Below are 15,114 nucleotides of genomic sequence, written 5' to 3' on the forward strand. Positions count from 1 at the left end.
AATTATCAAATTCTTGATATTAAAAAGAAAATCTAAATTAATGAAAGAGTTTTTTGTATTTGTCAGCTCATGCATAATTAATTATACAAGCATACTTTCATGTATCTTTCAAGCATTAATTAATATTTTTATAGTTCTTCTTTGTGCTTCTTTTACTGTTTATTTATAATATATTTATTATTTTAATTACAAAGTATAAAAAATCAAATTTATTAACAATTCAAAAAACCTTCTTCAATTTAAAGGTTTCTTCTATAAAAATATTTATATCATATCAGTTATAAATAAATATCAAGAAGGTCAATAAAAGATTCAATGAATTATCTAAAATAATTCTTTTGATTTTATCAGCAAAATAAATTTAAAATATGTTAAACAAAAATTCATTTTAAAACAGTTTGATTTCATTTATTTAATAAATTAATTTTTTAAATTTGATTAAAATTAAGGAATTAATGTTTGTTGTTATTTTTTCTGAAATTATAATTTTTTTTTAAGTTATAAGAAAGTTAACATATATAATCACTCTAAGTACATCAGTAACAAAAGAACAATAACTTTTGAGTATGAATTAAAATATATTTTATCTATTTATTTATGTATTGCTTTAATCTTCACTCTGAGTGGAGTTTTTCTGATTAATCCTTGTTTTTAAGTTTGAAAGTAGAGAGAGCAACATTTGTTATCATTTAAATTGCAGCCACTACTAAAAGATAATAGATTATATTTAGTTATTTAAATATGATTGAGAAAATCATGCCAATAAATGCACCTACACACTAAACTAAGTTCCAAATTCCAAAAATACGTACATCATCTCCAAATTTTGTGGAGATTAAATTACAATTCATGCTTTGAGTAGTACAGTCAGTCATTCCCCATAAAGCAGCAACAAAGAAGCACAACAAATAATTCTTTTCATAGTGAGCTATTATACTTCCTATTATTGCAGCCTCAAATAATAAATTTGTTGAAATAGCTATTCTTTTTTTATTTAGCTTATCAGCAAGTGGAGTAACAAATGCACCTCCGAAAAACTCGAAACAACCCAAAACTATATTCACAGTAAAAGTCTTTTTATTAACTTGTTCGTCTGAAAGATCAGATGAAAGACTATCTTATACTATTCTATAAAGGACACCAAAACCAAAAGACATAATTATACCGCTTGAAAACATATAAAATAAAAGCGGGCGTATATCAGGCTGGCTCATGATATTAAACATAGACTTAAGCTATTGCCCTAGTGGTAAAGAATAAAAATCTTACTATTAATCCTCAGCAGATTCTATTGGTCTATATTATTACTCGTTTTCATTTTTATCTATAAGACTTTAGCTTCCTAAGTTGATAGGGACTTTATCAGAGTCTAAAATTTGCTGTTTTTTAGGAGGTTTTTAAATAAACAAGAAAAATAAGCTAGTCACAGAAGCAATACCTGTCATTAAAAGGAAATATCCAAATTGGCCAAGAGGCTCAATGAAAAACATAGAATATACGTTTCCAACAATATATGAGCTTTAGAGTAAAGCCCAAGCTATACCAAAATAAAGACTCTTGTTTTATTCATTTGTGTTTTCTGATGTATATTCATTTTAACAAATATACAAAATTGAGGATAAGAACCCACAAATTGCAGAACCAACAACTATAATTGAGTAAATTATTGGTTTTCTACAATAAAAATAAGTGTATTCGTCGTTACAGCTACAAACTAAAATTCCCTCACTCAAGAAAAAGAGATACCCTAAAGAACTCAATACGAAAATATATCTGTATTAAATTTTTTTAACATAAGTTGGTGCAATCAGATTGTTGATTCCTGATGCCAAATAGATAACAAAAAGAGAGATGTTGCCTAAGTTTAAATAATCACGCTCATCAAATACTTAGGATACAATACCCATTGCACTGTTTACAGCAGAGCAATATATCAACAGTACACTGTTGAGATAGACGACATTTCCAAGAGCACCCATTCAACTAATTTAAAAGAGAATGCTTTAAATAAAGAGTTTTATTAATTAAACAAAAGTAGAAAAACAATATTGTTTTCTTTTAGAATTAAAAAAGTTCTTTTTTACTCAATAATACTAAATTTTTATGGAATTAATTCCTGTTATTTTGTAAAATATTTTAAAACTCTTTTTAAATCCACGAAAAATTAAAATAAAAAAAAAAATTGGCATGCTAAATTTAAAAATACCATACGTAATCTTCTAAATTAAGCAAAAAAAAAAAAAAAACACTTACAGTTAATAAAAGATTTGTTTTTAAAATTCATTAATTTTTTACCATCAAGTAGTACTTAAAACTGCTAACTATTTTTGATTTTTTTCTCTCTCCTTACAATAATTTTTTATATTAAATATGTAAGTAAATAGTGCAAAGACTAGACGATTTCTCTATTTTGAAGAATTAAAAAAAGTGCATTTGACAAAATATAAGATTAAAGGCTTGTTAAATATATTTAGCACAACATGAATGAATTATATTACACTTTTGAATCAAGTAAAAAAAATTAAGAAATTTACCATAATTAGTCTTAATATTAAAATTCAGGTTAATTAATTCTATCTAGAAATAGATTTTTTAACTATTTTTATGACTATTACCTACCTATTACATTTATTTTGGTTTAAAATATAATAAAAGAATTTGAAATTTGATTCATTAATTTAAGCAATGCTCTTTTATTGAATATTTATTTTATTTTTTCAAATTTCCTTTCAAGAATTGAATAACTTATAGAATTATTTAGTTAAAAAATTGTTATTATAATCAAATATTTTTATTTTAGCTATTGAAAAATAATTTATTTGAGAAGGATTACTTTTTCTTACATAGGTATCTTCAATAAAAGTCTTAATCAATGTCTTATGTTCAACTATAAACTCATTTATATGTTTTATATACTTTGTTTATATCAAATATATTTTACATTAATTAAGAAAATTCTATACAGATATTTATTTTAGAAATTAGATAAGCAAGTATTTGTAACCAAATTAAATGATTTGCTTTAAGTGATAAACAATCTAATAAGTATTCTATTTATCAGTTAAGAATATTTGCTTTTAGAATTGAATTATCCTGCTTGCTAGTTAGTTTATTTAAATTAATAAATGAGTAGAAACTGACGAAAATTAAAATTTCTATGTTTATTAACATGAATATGATCTAGTAAATGAGATTTATAGCTTTTTCTAGATTATTTATTTTATTAATATTTGTTCGTAATTTTAAATAAACTAATCAGTACTTTTGAATCAATTTTCCTAAATAATTCTATTTGAATGAGTGTAAATCATCTCCTTAGTCTTTAATACTTCTTGTTATTAAATAAATAATCCTTTTTTCAGATGTAAGAAAGAAAAGAGCTTCAGTAACTAATTTTGAAAGGTTAAATATATTATTTTCAAATGGTTAAGTTAATCATTAAATAAAACAATAAATCTATCATAACTTTTTACTTTTTCAAATCTTAAATGAAATAAAATTGTCTAAATACCAAAATTAATCATCTAGAACTACTTTATTCATAACGTGATCAAGCAGTTTTCGTTTATTTTTCTCATACCTAATAAAATTTAGTTAGCGTTAACAAATAAGCAGTTAAATTAGAGCCTTTATTGAAACTGTTTTAATTTATTACTGAATCAATATTTTTAGAGAAATTAATTCTCTCAACTCTCCTCAAAAAACATAAAAAAATTCTTTGATCGTCGTTTTATAATAAGATAAAAATATAAAAGTAAAATAAGAAGATTATGTAAGCTGAAAAATTTTGTACTGACTTAGTCAAAGATTTTTTGTTAGAATGTAATTTTATAATCGAAGTGTATGTTTTTATATTGAATTTTATCACACAAGAAAAATATGTATTTTTTTCAATGGTTTGTTAAATTGCAGAATTTAAAAAATGAATAAATAATTAGATTTTAGAAACAATAATTAAGAAAAAAGTAAATTAAAAATTTCAATTAAATACATAATATCCTTGCAAAAAGAAAAAAAGATAATTTATAATATTCATCATAAATAAATAAATCAATCAATCAATCTAAGATTAATAAAGAAACAAAAAAAGAAAAAAGCTATTTTCCTTTTTGATAACTAGACAATCGAACATTTATTATTCTGTAGTATTTTCAAAAGTTTCGCATACTTGAATGAGCACTTAAATATTTAGCTCGGCATAAACTATTTTAAGAGGCTTAAAAAATCTTCATATTATAACTGAGGGTGAGTAAAAGATATTTTCTGATCTGTTGCTTCGATTGGATCAGTTTAAAGATATTTATCTCCTTCGTAAATACAATACACTGCTCTATCGCTTTATTGATCAATTATAAATCGAAGAGTTTAAACCTCAGTAATTTATTTACCAAGATGGAAAACACAACGGTATCAAGTACTTCCTTATTGGAGGAGAAGTTGTTTACACAAGATAAAATGAGTAGCTAAATTAAATTACTTCTAAATAAATTCTCTATTAAAAGCTAGAAGAAAAGTCTTAAATTAATGCATCTGAAAACAAAAAGAGAGCCTTCTAGCTAATTTAAGATATGAAGATAAACAAAACAAAACCAATTAGAGAACTTTATCTAGGTGAATAATTTGGGTCGAGAGAAGATTATAATAATCACCTAGTTTTTAAGGCTAGAAGATTGGAGTAAGAATATCAGAAATTGAAAGGTACTTTTATAAAATTCTAATTAATTGATAGTTTGAAAAAAACTCTTTTATTTATTTATTTTAGATTTTATTTTTCCTAAAATAAGTTCCCAATTACAATTTAAATCTTTTGACAATTTTTGGTTATTTATTAGAAGAGCATAATCAACCAATCAATTATTTGTTTTGTTATTTTTTTTGCTTGGTATTTTTAATTTAAATAAAATAATAAAATCAAAAGTCTACATTTCAATGTTAAAAAATTTGGATTTAAATTTCATTAGAATTAATTCTAAATAATAAAAAATACAAATTAATTTAACTATCAAGGAAAACCAGAAAGCCTTCTATTCACTCACTATTTAAATAAATTTTTTTTATCAAAAAATAATTCATTTTAATTAAATTATAAATAGAATCGCTAGATTTTAACTAATCATTAAGTGTTCAAGCACTATCAGATTGTATAGTAGTCTCTATTTCACAAGAAAAATATGACTTAATGTTTTAGCCTTTCATTTTAAAGTTGAAAACTCTTATATAAGCTCTTAGCTAGAGTTTGATGAACATCAAAATATCAGAATAAGAGATGTATGAAACCGAGTATTTTGCTCATTATTATGATGAAAATGTATACCAGCAAAGAGAAATCTTAATCCAACAAGGAATGCCAACAGATTATTTATATTTTGTTAAGTCTGGCCAAGTACAAATCTAAAAGAGTATTACTGAACTTTATCGCTATGGCTCCGGATAATATATTTTGTGCAAAAACTTTTTGAATTCTAAGTCTTATGAGCATAATGTTTAAATTTTAGATCCTGAAACAATTGTGACAAGAATACAACGCTACTTCTTATATCTCATGCTTAATCTCAAATCATTAAGTAATAAACCTATTTCTAGCGTTTAAAAGCAAACAATTGTGTCTCTTTATTAGAGCAACAGTAATTCTGGTACTAAGTAATCTATACCATCTCCTTTAACCTAGGCTAGTCTTACCTCTAATTCACAAATAAGCATGTTTAGATAATCACACACTATTCTTGACTGTTCTTCAATACTTTCATCTTACCATTCTTAAAGAGAGATTAACACTCCTATTTCATTATAACAAAATAATTACATCTCTAGCATACAAAATACACCATCATCTTCTAATTTGTAAAAGTAAACTACTCTATGCAACTCAATTATCCTCTCTAAAAAAATGTCTTAAAGTAGCGGCAGTAATAACAATAATAATACTGTTAATGGTTCATTTGGATTACTTAATTCATAAAACTAAGGCAACTTAACATAAATAGAAAACTAAGATAAAGCTCTCAAAACTGCTCGCCCATTATCTTCCAATAAGAGAAGGATAATAATTCCCACAAAAAGTAAAATTTACTAGAATTTTTAGAGATCAATTAGTGCTAATCTTAGAAAGCGTTAGGAAAATAAATTAATATAGGAAACAATAGAATAAAGTAAGTAAGTTTTAGGAGATTAAGACACAACTAAGCGTTTCAGCTTAGAAAGTGAGCAAGTTGAAATTGCTGTTTTGAAATAACCTATGAATGCTACAACCTCTTCTTTAGTTAAATAACCAAAATTAAACGGATTAAAAAGGACATTTACAGTAAGTTTCTTAGATAACGACAATGAGGAAGAAGATAATAAAATAAACACAAGCACTCTCTATCATAGTGAAAAAATTGGAAGTGTTTAAAGCTAAAGTTAAAGTTAGCGCAGTTCTGTTACTCATAAAGAAGATTCTTAAATCTCAACTAGACATTCTTCCAAAAAGTCCACAGCTATTTATATTAAACCAAAAATTTTAAATGCATTTGACATTTTTTCTGATACTCCTATCAATTCAAATACTCCTTTAGGATCTCTTACCCAATCTGCTAATCTAAATGACCATCCAAATACTATTCATCATTCTAAATTTAACATTTACAATAATCAAAATAGACTTTCTAAAAACTCCTCCACACCAAAGCTGAGTTACATAAAAATATAAGCTGATTAAGCTAAAGATTAATTAAACATCAATAAAGCTCCTTTGTCATGTAGAATGCTTTCACCTCCAAATATAAAGTCTTCTCATTATTTCATTAATAAGAATAGTAAAAATAAAAGCTTATACAACAGCAATAGCAGTAATAATAATAACAATAATAGCAACAATATTTTCAATAACACATCAAATAGTAGCAACAATTCTAATAACTCCTTCCCAAACAAAAATCTCACTAGCATAAAATCTCTACCTCTAAAGAAAAGCAACTTCGTTTAATACATATTTGATAATTCTCATAACAACAACTCTAACTTCAAAATCTGAAGATTTGAAGATTTTTGATACAATAATCTAACAATCATATAAAAGATTTCTTTTACATTGATAAAAATAATATTTTTGTTAAAATAAATAAAATTTACAATATTATCATTTTATATTATTATAAATAATTCAAATAAATTAGATCAAAATTTTATATTAAAATCAATAATCAATTAAATAAAAAATTTATTTATTTTTAACATTTTTGTTTTTGAATCTAATTATTGTACAAATAATGTAAATAATAGTTATAACAATAATTCAACTTTTATTCTAAATTAATATTATGATCAGCTACCTATATTTAAAGTTTTATTTATCATAATTGAAAATAATATTTTAAATTATATATTTCAAAGCATAATATATATTAAATTTATCAATAATTTGCTAGAATAAAATAGTATAACATGATAAATTGCTGCTATTTTAGATTTTATCATACTTATAATGGATTTAAATTGATTAGAAAATGAATGCTATTTAAAATATTTATCTTAACAAATTTTCAACTAGATTTTTAGTTTTAAATGAATTAAAAGATCGCCATTTTAGGAATTTATATTATTATTATATAGAAAATTATAGTTTAAATATCTGATAAATAATGTGGACAGTTTTAAGTAATAAATATCATGAATTCTTATTACTATATAAATGAAAAAATTTATTTATTCTCAAAAATAAAAATCATAAAGTAGTTTTAATAATAATAATAATAATATGAATTCTTTAGATTTTGTTTTGTGATATTTTTTTTATTAATTTATTTTTCATATTTTTATTTACAATCATTTTTAAAATTTCAAAAGAGAAGTTTCAAGATTATCAATATTTTACTTCAATATTTATGAATTTAAGAATAAATTTCTTAATGAAAGAAAAAATAAGCAAATAAAAATTAGAAAAATATTTTAGTTTATGTTTAACCATTTACCAAAGTTCATTATTTAAATAATAGTAAAAGAAAAACATTTTAATCCATAAATAAATATGTTTTAAATAAATCTTATTTAGAAATTTGTAGATATTAAGTAATTATTAATTTTTCTAATTATATTTTTAATTGATTGCATATTTCTTAATATTTATTGTTATTTTTAATAAATTTATTTTATTGTAATTCAAGTAAAAATAAATTTTTTAATTTATTTTAATAAGTTATTTTATTTTAAAGTTAAAATAGAATAATAAATTCGAGTAGAAGTAATAATAGTAGTAATAGCCTTGAATTTTTTAGAATAGATATGACTCTATTTTTAAAAGTGATTATTTAATTTAACCAAATATTGTAACTGATAGAATAGAATTTAAAGGAGATAATGTATGAATGTAAAGAGCGATGTAAAATTTATTCAAAGCTCTATTTTTAGCATTTTTGGTAAATTGGCTTTCACAATAATAATATATTAGTAATTTAGAAATTTAAATACTTATTATTTAGGAATATAGAGCAATCTTATTATTTTTTCATCACAATCAGAAGTAGCAGAAGAATATATAATATTTTTTTTTAAAGAAGAATAGTTATAAATATTGATTAGCACTAAAATAATAATAATTCTTCTATAATGAATTCTTTCATCAGCTTATCATTAAAAGGAATTATAAGCTTGTTTAAATTAAGAATATGATTTATTTTCGCTATAAATTATTGGATAAAGAAGAAATAATATTTAAATAATAAAATTAAGAGTTAACAGAGAAAAGAGAATAATTTTAAATTTGATATAAATTTAATTTTTATTCTCTTCAGAGTCAGAAAAATTTATTTCAAACGAATACTGACCAGACTTTATTTTCGATTAATTCAATGTGTCTATTTCAAAATCAGATGCTACAAAATCTTTGTTGGTTGTCTATAATAAAAAAATTATTGAGAAAGCTCATATTTTATAAATGAAAGATTTTTTTTCTGCATCTTTTATCTATTTTACAACTCACCAATAATTAATTTTTAGTTAAAATTAAAAAAATAAATTTTAAATTCTATTCATTTTAGTCTATTTCATTTTATTTTTATCTCTACTTTATATCTTTAAGTATTATTACACGCGTATACTTCCAAATTAAAGTGAGTATTTGTGTAAGAGACTCTTCTGTTTGACTTATTCTATTTAAACGCATATTAAGCAATTTTTTTTGGTATCTAAAAGTCAAACTAAATTAAAATATATTTAATATCCACTTCAATTTGCAACAACATTTATACTCAATTAATTTGTGTCGTGCATTGATTGTGTCTCTCTATTTGAGAGAATTGATAAATAGATTCAAAAATTACTAATATCTATATCAGAGTTTGAGATAAAATTAATTCCAGTCAATATTTTGATTGGTTAGAAGATTAGCTATTGCTTTTTAAGAAATAACTTATGATTGGTAGACATATTGATAAATAAAATAAAGTATGAATACGATAATTTTTATGTATAATTTAAACAAATATTTACAAGTAAGTAATAAATAAAGCTAAGGTAGAACAAGATAAAATAATATTTTATCATCTTATTTCTAATTTAGCTTTAGAATTTTTTATGATTTAATTAAATAAATAACATTTGGTTTTTGTTGATGTTGTTGTTTGTAGTTTAAATATCTATTTCTCACATCAAAAAGCTAAACTTTCAATAAATGATTATATTGTTTCAGGGTTAGAATATTAGAAAGGACTAAAGTACATTTCTTTTTATTCGTAATATTAAAATTTATTTTAGCTGACAGGTGAATTTTAGTGATTATCCTCGTTTTCTGAATTCTGAATTTAATTCTCTTCTTCATCATCAGTAGATACTTGAGATTATTCTTCTTATTTTTATTTATTTTTACCTTAAATTTTAATAATGACAATCTTTTTATGGTCACTGAAGTTATATGTATTTTTATTTTATCCTTTGACTCTGAAGAAAGAAATATCAACATATTTTAAAATTTTTTTTCCTAAATTAATATTTTAATTAAATGATTCGATGAAATCTTCCTTAAATTTTTCTTAATCAGGGATGTTAATTCCTTTAATCAAGCCATCAGATTAAACTCCAAGAAGAATTTTACCTCCCTTCTCGCTTTTATAGTATTTTATAATAGAGTCATATATTTAATTACTATTTTAAGGATCAAACATAAAGACTTAGACATTTTTACTATTAGTTGTTATTTTAAGATCTTAATTGAACAAAATTTCCATGTTAAGAGTGCAATCATTTTAATAAAATTAGCTCAATATTTAATTATCATACACATTTTTACCATCTTATCCCTTAAATTTTTTTATATCCATTAATCTTATTTAGGTAGTATCTTGGATAATCTTCTCTTTTAGTTATTAAATTGTATCATTAAAGGACAAAATATAGCTCTTAGGAAAGTCATCCAAAAAGTAATTATAAACATTAACCTTAAAAAATTGAGGATTCTTTTTAATAACAAGCTGTTTTCTTTGAGCAGGGTATGTCTAAAAAGTGTTTTATCTCATATTTTAAATCGTTTAAATCATGAAAAAATAATCCAATTTTAAATTTTTTGCTTTATTTTTTTTGTTATTTATTTATTTTTTTAATTAATTAATTATTTATTATTAATTATTTTTGAGTTTAATCCTATTTTTTTAATAATCTTTTTCTTCTTATAAATTCTAACAGCGGGTAGAATGGATAGCAAACAATCTAATTTGTATACTAAATTTTCTATATCAAAATCTAAATTTTCTATTCATAGAATATCCTATGATGAATTATTATGCAAGTGTTTCTACTTCAAAAATAAGAATATTTATTATCTCATGTAAATAAAACACTTTGTAGTTGTAATAGAGGCGCAAACTATTTTCTAGTTATCTGTGTTTCTAAATTTAATCATTTTATTTAAATAAAAGTAATTTATGAAATAAAAGTATTTTATTTACTTAATTATTAAAATAAAGGTATTTTATCTTAAAAAAAATTGATTTTTAATATTCTAATTGACTTAAACATGAAACATCTAAGAAATGACTTAATATTCTAATTAAAAAAAAACAGTTTTATATTATTTTATGTTGTAAACTCTTAAAATTAATTTAATGTTATCTTATCTATCTTTTACCCAAGCGATAAAAAAATAAAAGCCTTTCATAATAAAAGACTGACCATATTTTTTTAATATTAAGTTAAATCTATTAGAATCTCATTTTAATTTTAGAAAGTTTTAGAATGTGTATAAAAACTACTTAAAAAAATATTCTTACATAATTTTTTTAGAAATTTCTTTCTTTTTCTTGTTATAGATTATTTAAATCTTCTAGAATATCTACATAAAATTACAATATGGGTTATAAATATATTAGAATATAAATGTAGCCCTATTTATTTAATCGCGCGAATATCTTAGTCACTTCTATAACAAGATATAAAAAAAGTTTTTATTATACTTAATTGTTTGTTATAAATAGCTCAGCAGCCCTCACAACTTAATTTCGAAATTATTATATTAACTTCTAAATTAGTCAATAAATAAGTAAAACTATTAACCACCATTTTTTAATTTGCTCAAAAATATATTTTATTCATACTTTGCATCTAACTAAGCATTAAATTTTATTATCTTAACCGCTTTAATAACTCAAATTTGAAAATGGAGGTTTTTTAATTGAATATTGCTCCATCTGGTTAATTTAGTCTAATTTCAAATTATGGCAATAAGGTGGTTGATTGCAATTTATGGGTGATCGATAGATACAGAAGTCTGATTATTCAAATTTATTAAGAAAAAAAAAAAATTCATAATAATTAATTAATTTTAAAAAGATATTTAGAGATATTAAAATTCAGAAAAAAAGATTGAAAAAAAAATGAAACAAAAAGTTTTTAAAATCCCCATTAAGTTTTTAAATCGCAAATTTATAATTAAATAAATCCAGAATTTTGTCACTCATTTTATTTCAATCGTTCAGCCTATTCTAGTTAAGAAAACCTCTCAACTAAAATAGAGCTGAATTTAAAGAGCATGCGTATCTACAAGTTTTTAAATCCTCCGAAATCCAACAAGTTTTTTAAGGCTATTAAAGGATTTTAATATCTCATAGCGATCGAAAGGTCTTTATTCCCATTTTAACAAACTATATGAAAAAGATTTTTTTGTGGTATAGGCAAAGATTTACAGGCACTCAGACAGTTGGATTGAGCGAAGTACGAAGTGAGATCAAATAAATTAAAAGAAAAAGAAAAAAATATAAAATTAAAATAAAAATTTGAAATTTGAAATTGAATAAGAATAATAAAAGAAAAAAAAATTATTAAGAAAAATACAATAAAATATAAAAAACAAATACAAATACAAAAAAGAAAAGAAAAGAAAAAGATAGTAAAACGCAATAAACAAATAAATAAATAATACCTTAATTAATCAACTAAATAAATAATATAAATAATAAAATAGACAACAAATTATAATTAAATTAAGTACTATCATTCATTCAGCTTTTTGACTGCAGATTTGTTTATTTCAAATCAGATAAATAGATTAAAAATTTAAAATAATAAAAGCTTTTACAAAACAATTATTTAAGTAATAAATTGGTATGCTAACATTTATAAATTTTTTAGAAAAATAATGCTTTTAACTTATATTTATTTTCCTTTCATTCATTCTATTTAGTTAATCACATTTTAATTTTAATGAAAATATCTTCAAATTAATTTATTTCTTTTTATCGTTGTTTATTTGTTTGTTTGTTTGTTTCTGAAAAACAACTTTTTTTATTTGAAACAAAAAATATTAATATCACATTCGCTTTATTTAAAATTAAACTTTCACAATAAAGATTTATTGATTCAAATATCTAAAAATTTAGAGAGATGTTAATTACGTTTCTATTTATACTTTCCCTCACAGCTGTCGTGGTTTATGCGTCAGTTATGATATGGAAAACTGATTATTCACAAAAGGAAAAAAAAATATTGATTGGCATCCTCTTTGGACTTCTTGTTTTGGTAATAATCGTAAATGAAGCTAAAAATTAAAACTATATATCATTTTCTCTATTGGGATTGCATGAAGCAGATTGCTCTTAAAAATTTTTTTCAATCTTAGAAACATAATAAAATATCCTCACACATAAATATCCTTTGCTGCATATGAATTTTAAGCATGTTCCCGACTAGATTAAGGAAAATTTCGGAAACATAGATTAAATGCCAGAATAAATTGCTAGTTCGTTCTTCTATTTAAGCATATCAGATGAAAATTCAGGAGCTTCTCACACTATGAAACATTACGCCGAGTAACTATAAAAAAATAACATACCTGTTTTATATTTCAGATTAACAAAACAAATTAAAAATGCTTAAGATTTAGAAAATTTACTTCAAATTAAAGGGATAGAAATAATATAAAAGACTATAGCAAAGTTTAATAAATATAGAAACGTGATACCTTTTATTTTAATAGATAACTACTAACTAGCATTTAACGATGGAAAGGATAAAGAAAATTATAGTATTTTGACTAATTTATTAGTTGAGTTATATTTCCAATACTAAGTTAAAATTATATTGCACACTCATAATAAGAATGCAATTACTTAAATAATGCAAGGTAATAATTTTATTTATGTTATTTGATATCTAATTTAAACCAAAATATTTTAATCAATTTACCTAAAATAAATAAATTGATTGTTTTTAATAATCAATTAATAATTTTTTAAATTTATGTTCTAATTTCCCGCCCTTTTATAAAAAATGCAGTTCCAAGAATCTATCAAGTCTTAGATATAATCAAATATAAATCTATCAGCCCATAGCTTGCTTTTGAATATATAAAAGAATATTATTCTGAGTCTGTGAAAGGAGTAAAACAAGAATAGTTGTAGTAAATAGATGACTTTGTAGGATTGAATTATGAAATACTATATAAATTTACTGAAAGTTTTGAAAAGTATCAAGGAGAAGAACAAAGTAATTAAATTATTTATTTATTTACTAGCTAACTTACTAAATAGATTTATTTTATATTAATAAAACTACATTTTTAAAAAATAATAGAATTCATTGAATCTCTTCTATAGGAATACTAAGAAATATTAAATAAAGAATAAAACCTAAAAGATATTTTGTATATAACAAAAGAAGTTAAAGAATTAAAATAAAAAGTTAAATCCTCCAACAAAATTATTCACTTTAGTGAATTAAAGAGCAAAAATATTTAAAATCTGCTTTAATTAATAGATAAATATGAATAAGAAGGATACTTATGGATTGAACAAGGATATGTTAATTTTTATAAACCAGTCCTCAACTCTTTATTCATATGATAGGTTTTAAACAATATATATAATTTAGAATATCTTAATAAAGAAATAATCTGATCTCTTTTTGAATTTATTTTTTTTTAAATTAAGATATTTTATTTGTTTATATTTATCACTTTATATTTTTTCTTGCTAAAATTCATATTTTTTTATACTAAAAAACATTAAAATAAACAAATATTAAATGAAATATGATTGTAAAAAATCTTTAAAATAATATTTTAATATCAAATTTTATAATTATTTATTTATTTATTTATTTTTAATTTTTTAAAATAAATTGGTTTTTGTTTTGAAAAAATATTTTAGATTTTAATTTCTTTAAAAAAATGATCAAATTTTTAAATTAATAATTTTATCTTAGAATATTTGACGTATATCAAGTAGATTATTAGTTAATATATATTTTAAGCAGATCATTATTTTATATTAAATATAATAAAATAACTTTTTTTCTTCTAATTTTTTTTGAAAAATTCTAATAATTGTTATTAGATTTATTTATTTCTTAGAATTTTTAATATTTAAAAAGGATTAATTTCTTTATAAATTTTTCTTAAAAAATCATATTTTTTATGAGATTAAAAACATTTAAAAGAAATATTTAATGATATGTTTTAAATAGATTAAGTTTTAATTTGAATATGGAATTTTTTTATTTTCATTGTTATAAAAATGATAAAAAATAAATTAGGAAAAATATAAAATAAATAAAATTTAATGCTTTTTATGATTGAAATAGCTATTTAGAAATTAATCAAAAATATTTATTTGTTTTTTATTAACTTTATTAGTTTTTTTTAGATTTTTATCA

At 21.6% G+C, this 15,114-nt stretch overlaps 5 protein-coding genes across 5 annotated transcripts; 3 read left to right on the forward strand and 2 right to left on the reverse strand. All coding sequences in view use genetic code 6, as the record gives it.

Moving 5' to 3' along the window:
- Positions 1-614: 614 nt before the first annotated feature.
- TTHERM_00467570 (MFS transporter) lies at positions 615-1,979 on the reverse strand (the record flags this gene model as incomplete). The annotated part of the gene is made up of 1 exon (XM_001025053.1): positions 615-1,979. One exon carries the CDS (start codon positions 1,977-1,979, stop codon positions 615-617), a length of 1,365 nt encoding a protein of 454 aa, XP_001025053.1.
- Positions 1,980-4,172: 2,193 nt separating this feature from the next.
- Positions 4,173-7,012, forward strand: TTHERM_00467580 (cyclic nucleotide-binding domain protein; the record flags this gene model as incomplete). The annotated part of the gene is made up of 2 exons (XM_001025054.1): positions 4,173-4,698; positions 5,094-7,012. 2 exons carry the CDS (start codon positions 4,173-4,175, stop codon positions 7,010-7,012), a joined length of 2,445 nt encoding a protein of 814 aa, XP_001025054.1.
- A 2,611-nt stretch (positions 7,013-9,623) lies between these two features.
- Positions 9,624-10,598, reverse strand: TTHERM_00467590 (hypothetical protein; the record flags this gene model as incomplete). Its single annotated transcript, XM_001025055.3, has 1 exon — positions 9,624-10,598. Exon 1 carries the CDS (start codon positions 10,506-10,508, stop codon positions 9,624-9,626), a length of 885 nt encoding a protein of 294 aa, XP_001025055.2. The 5' UTR covers positions 10,509-10,598.
- A 1,025-nt stretch (positions 10,599-11,623) lies between these two features.
- TTHERM_00467600 (hypothetical protein) lies at positions 11,624-12,115 on the forward strand (the record flags this gene model as incomplete). Its single annotated transcript, XM_001025056.1, has 2 exons — positions 11,624-11,732; positions 11,943-12,115. The coding sequence occupies 2 exons, from the start codon at positions 11,624-11,626 to the stop codon at positions 12,113-12,115; spliced, it is 282 nt and encodes a 93-aa protein (XP_001025056.1).
- A 551-nt stretch (positions 12,116-12,666) lies between these two features.
- On the forward strand, positions 12,667-14,303 carry TTHERM_00467610 (transmembrane protein, putative; the record flags this gene model as incomplete). The annotated part of the gene is made up of 3 exons (XM_001025057.3): positions 12,667-13,585; positions 13,738-13,947; positions 14,035-14,303. 3 exons carry the CDS (start codon positions 12,667-12,669, stop codon positions 14,301-14,303), a joined length of 1,398 nt encoding a protein of 465 aa, XP_001025057.3.
- Between the last annotated feature and the right edge of the window lie 811 nt (positions 14,304-15,114).

This window comes from Tetrahymena thermophila (genome assembly GCF_000189635.1).
Source record: "Tetrahymena thermophila SB210 genomic scaffold scf_8254371, whole genome shotgun sequence".
In the NCBI taxonomy this organism is placed as follows: domain Eukaryota; phylum Ciliophora; class Oligohymenophorea; order Hymenostomatida; family Tetrahymenidae; genus Tetrahymena; species Tetrahymena thermophila.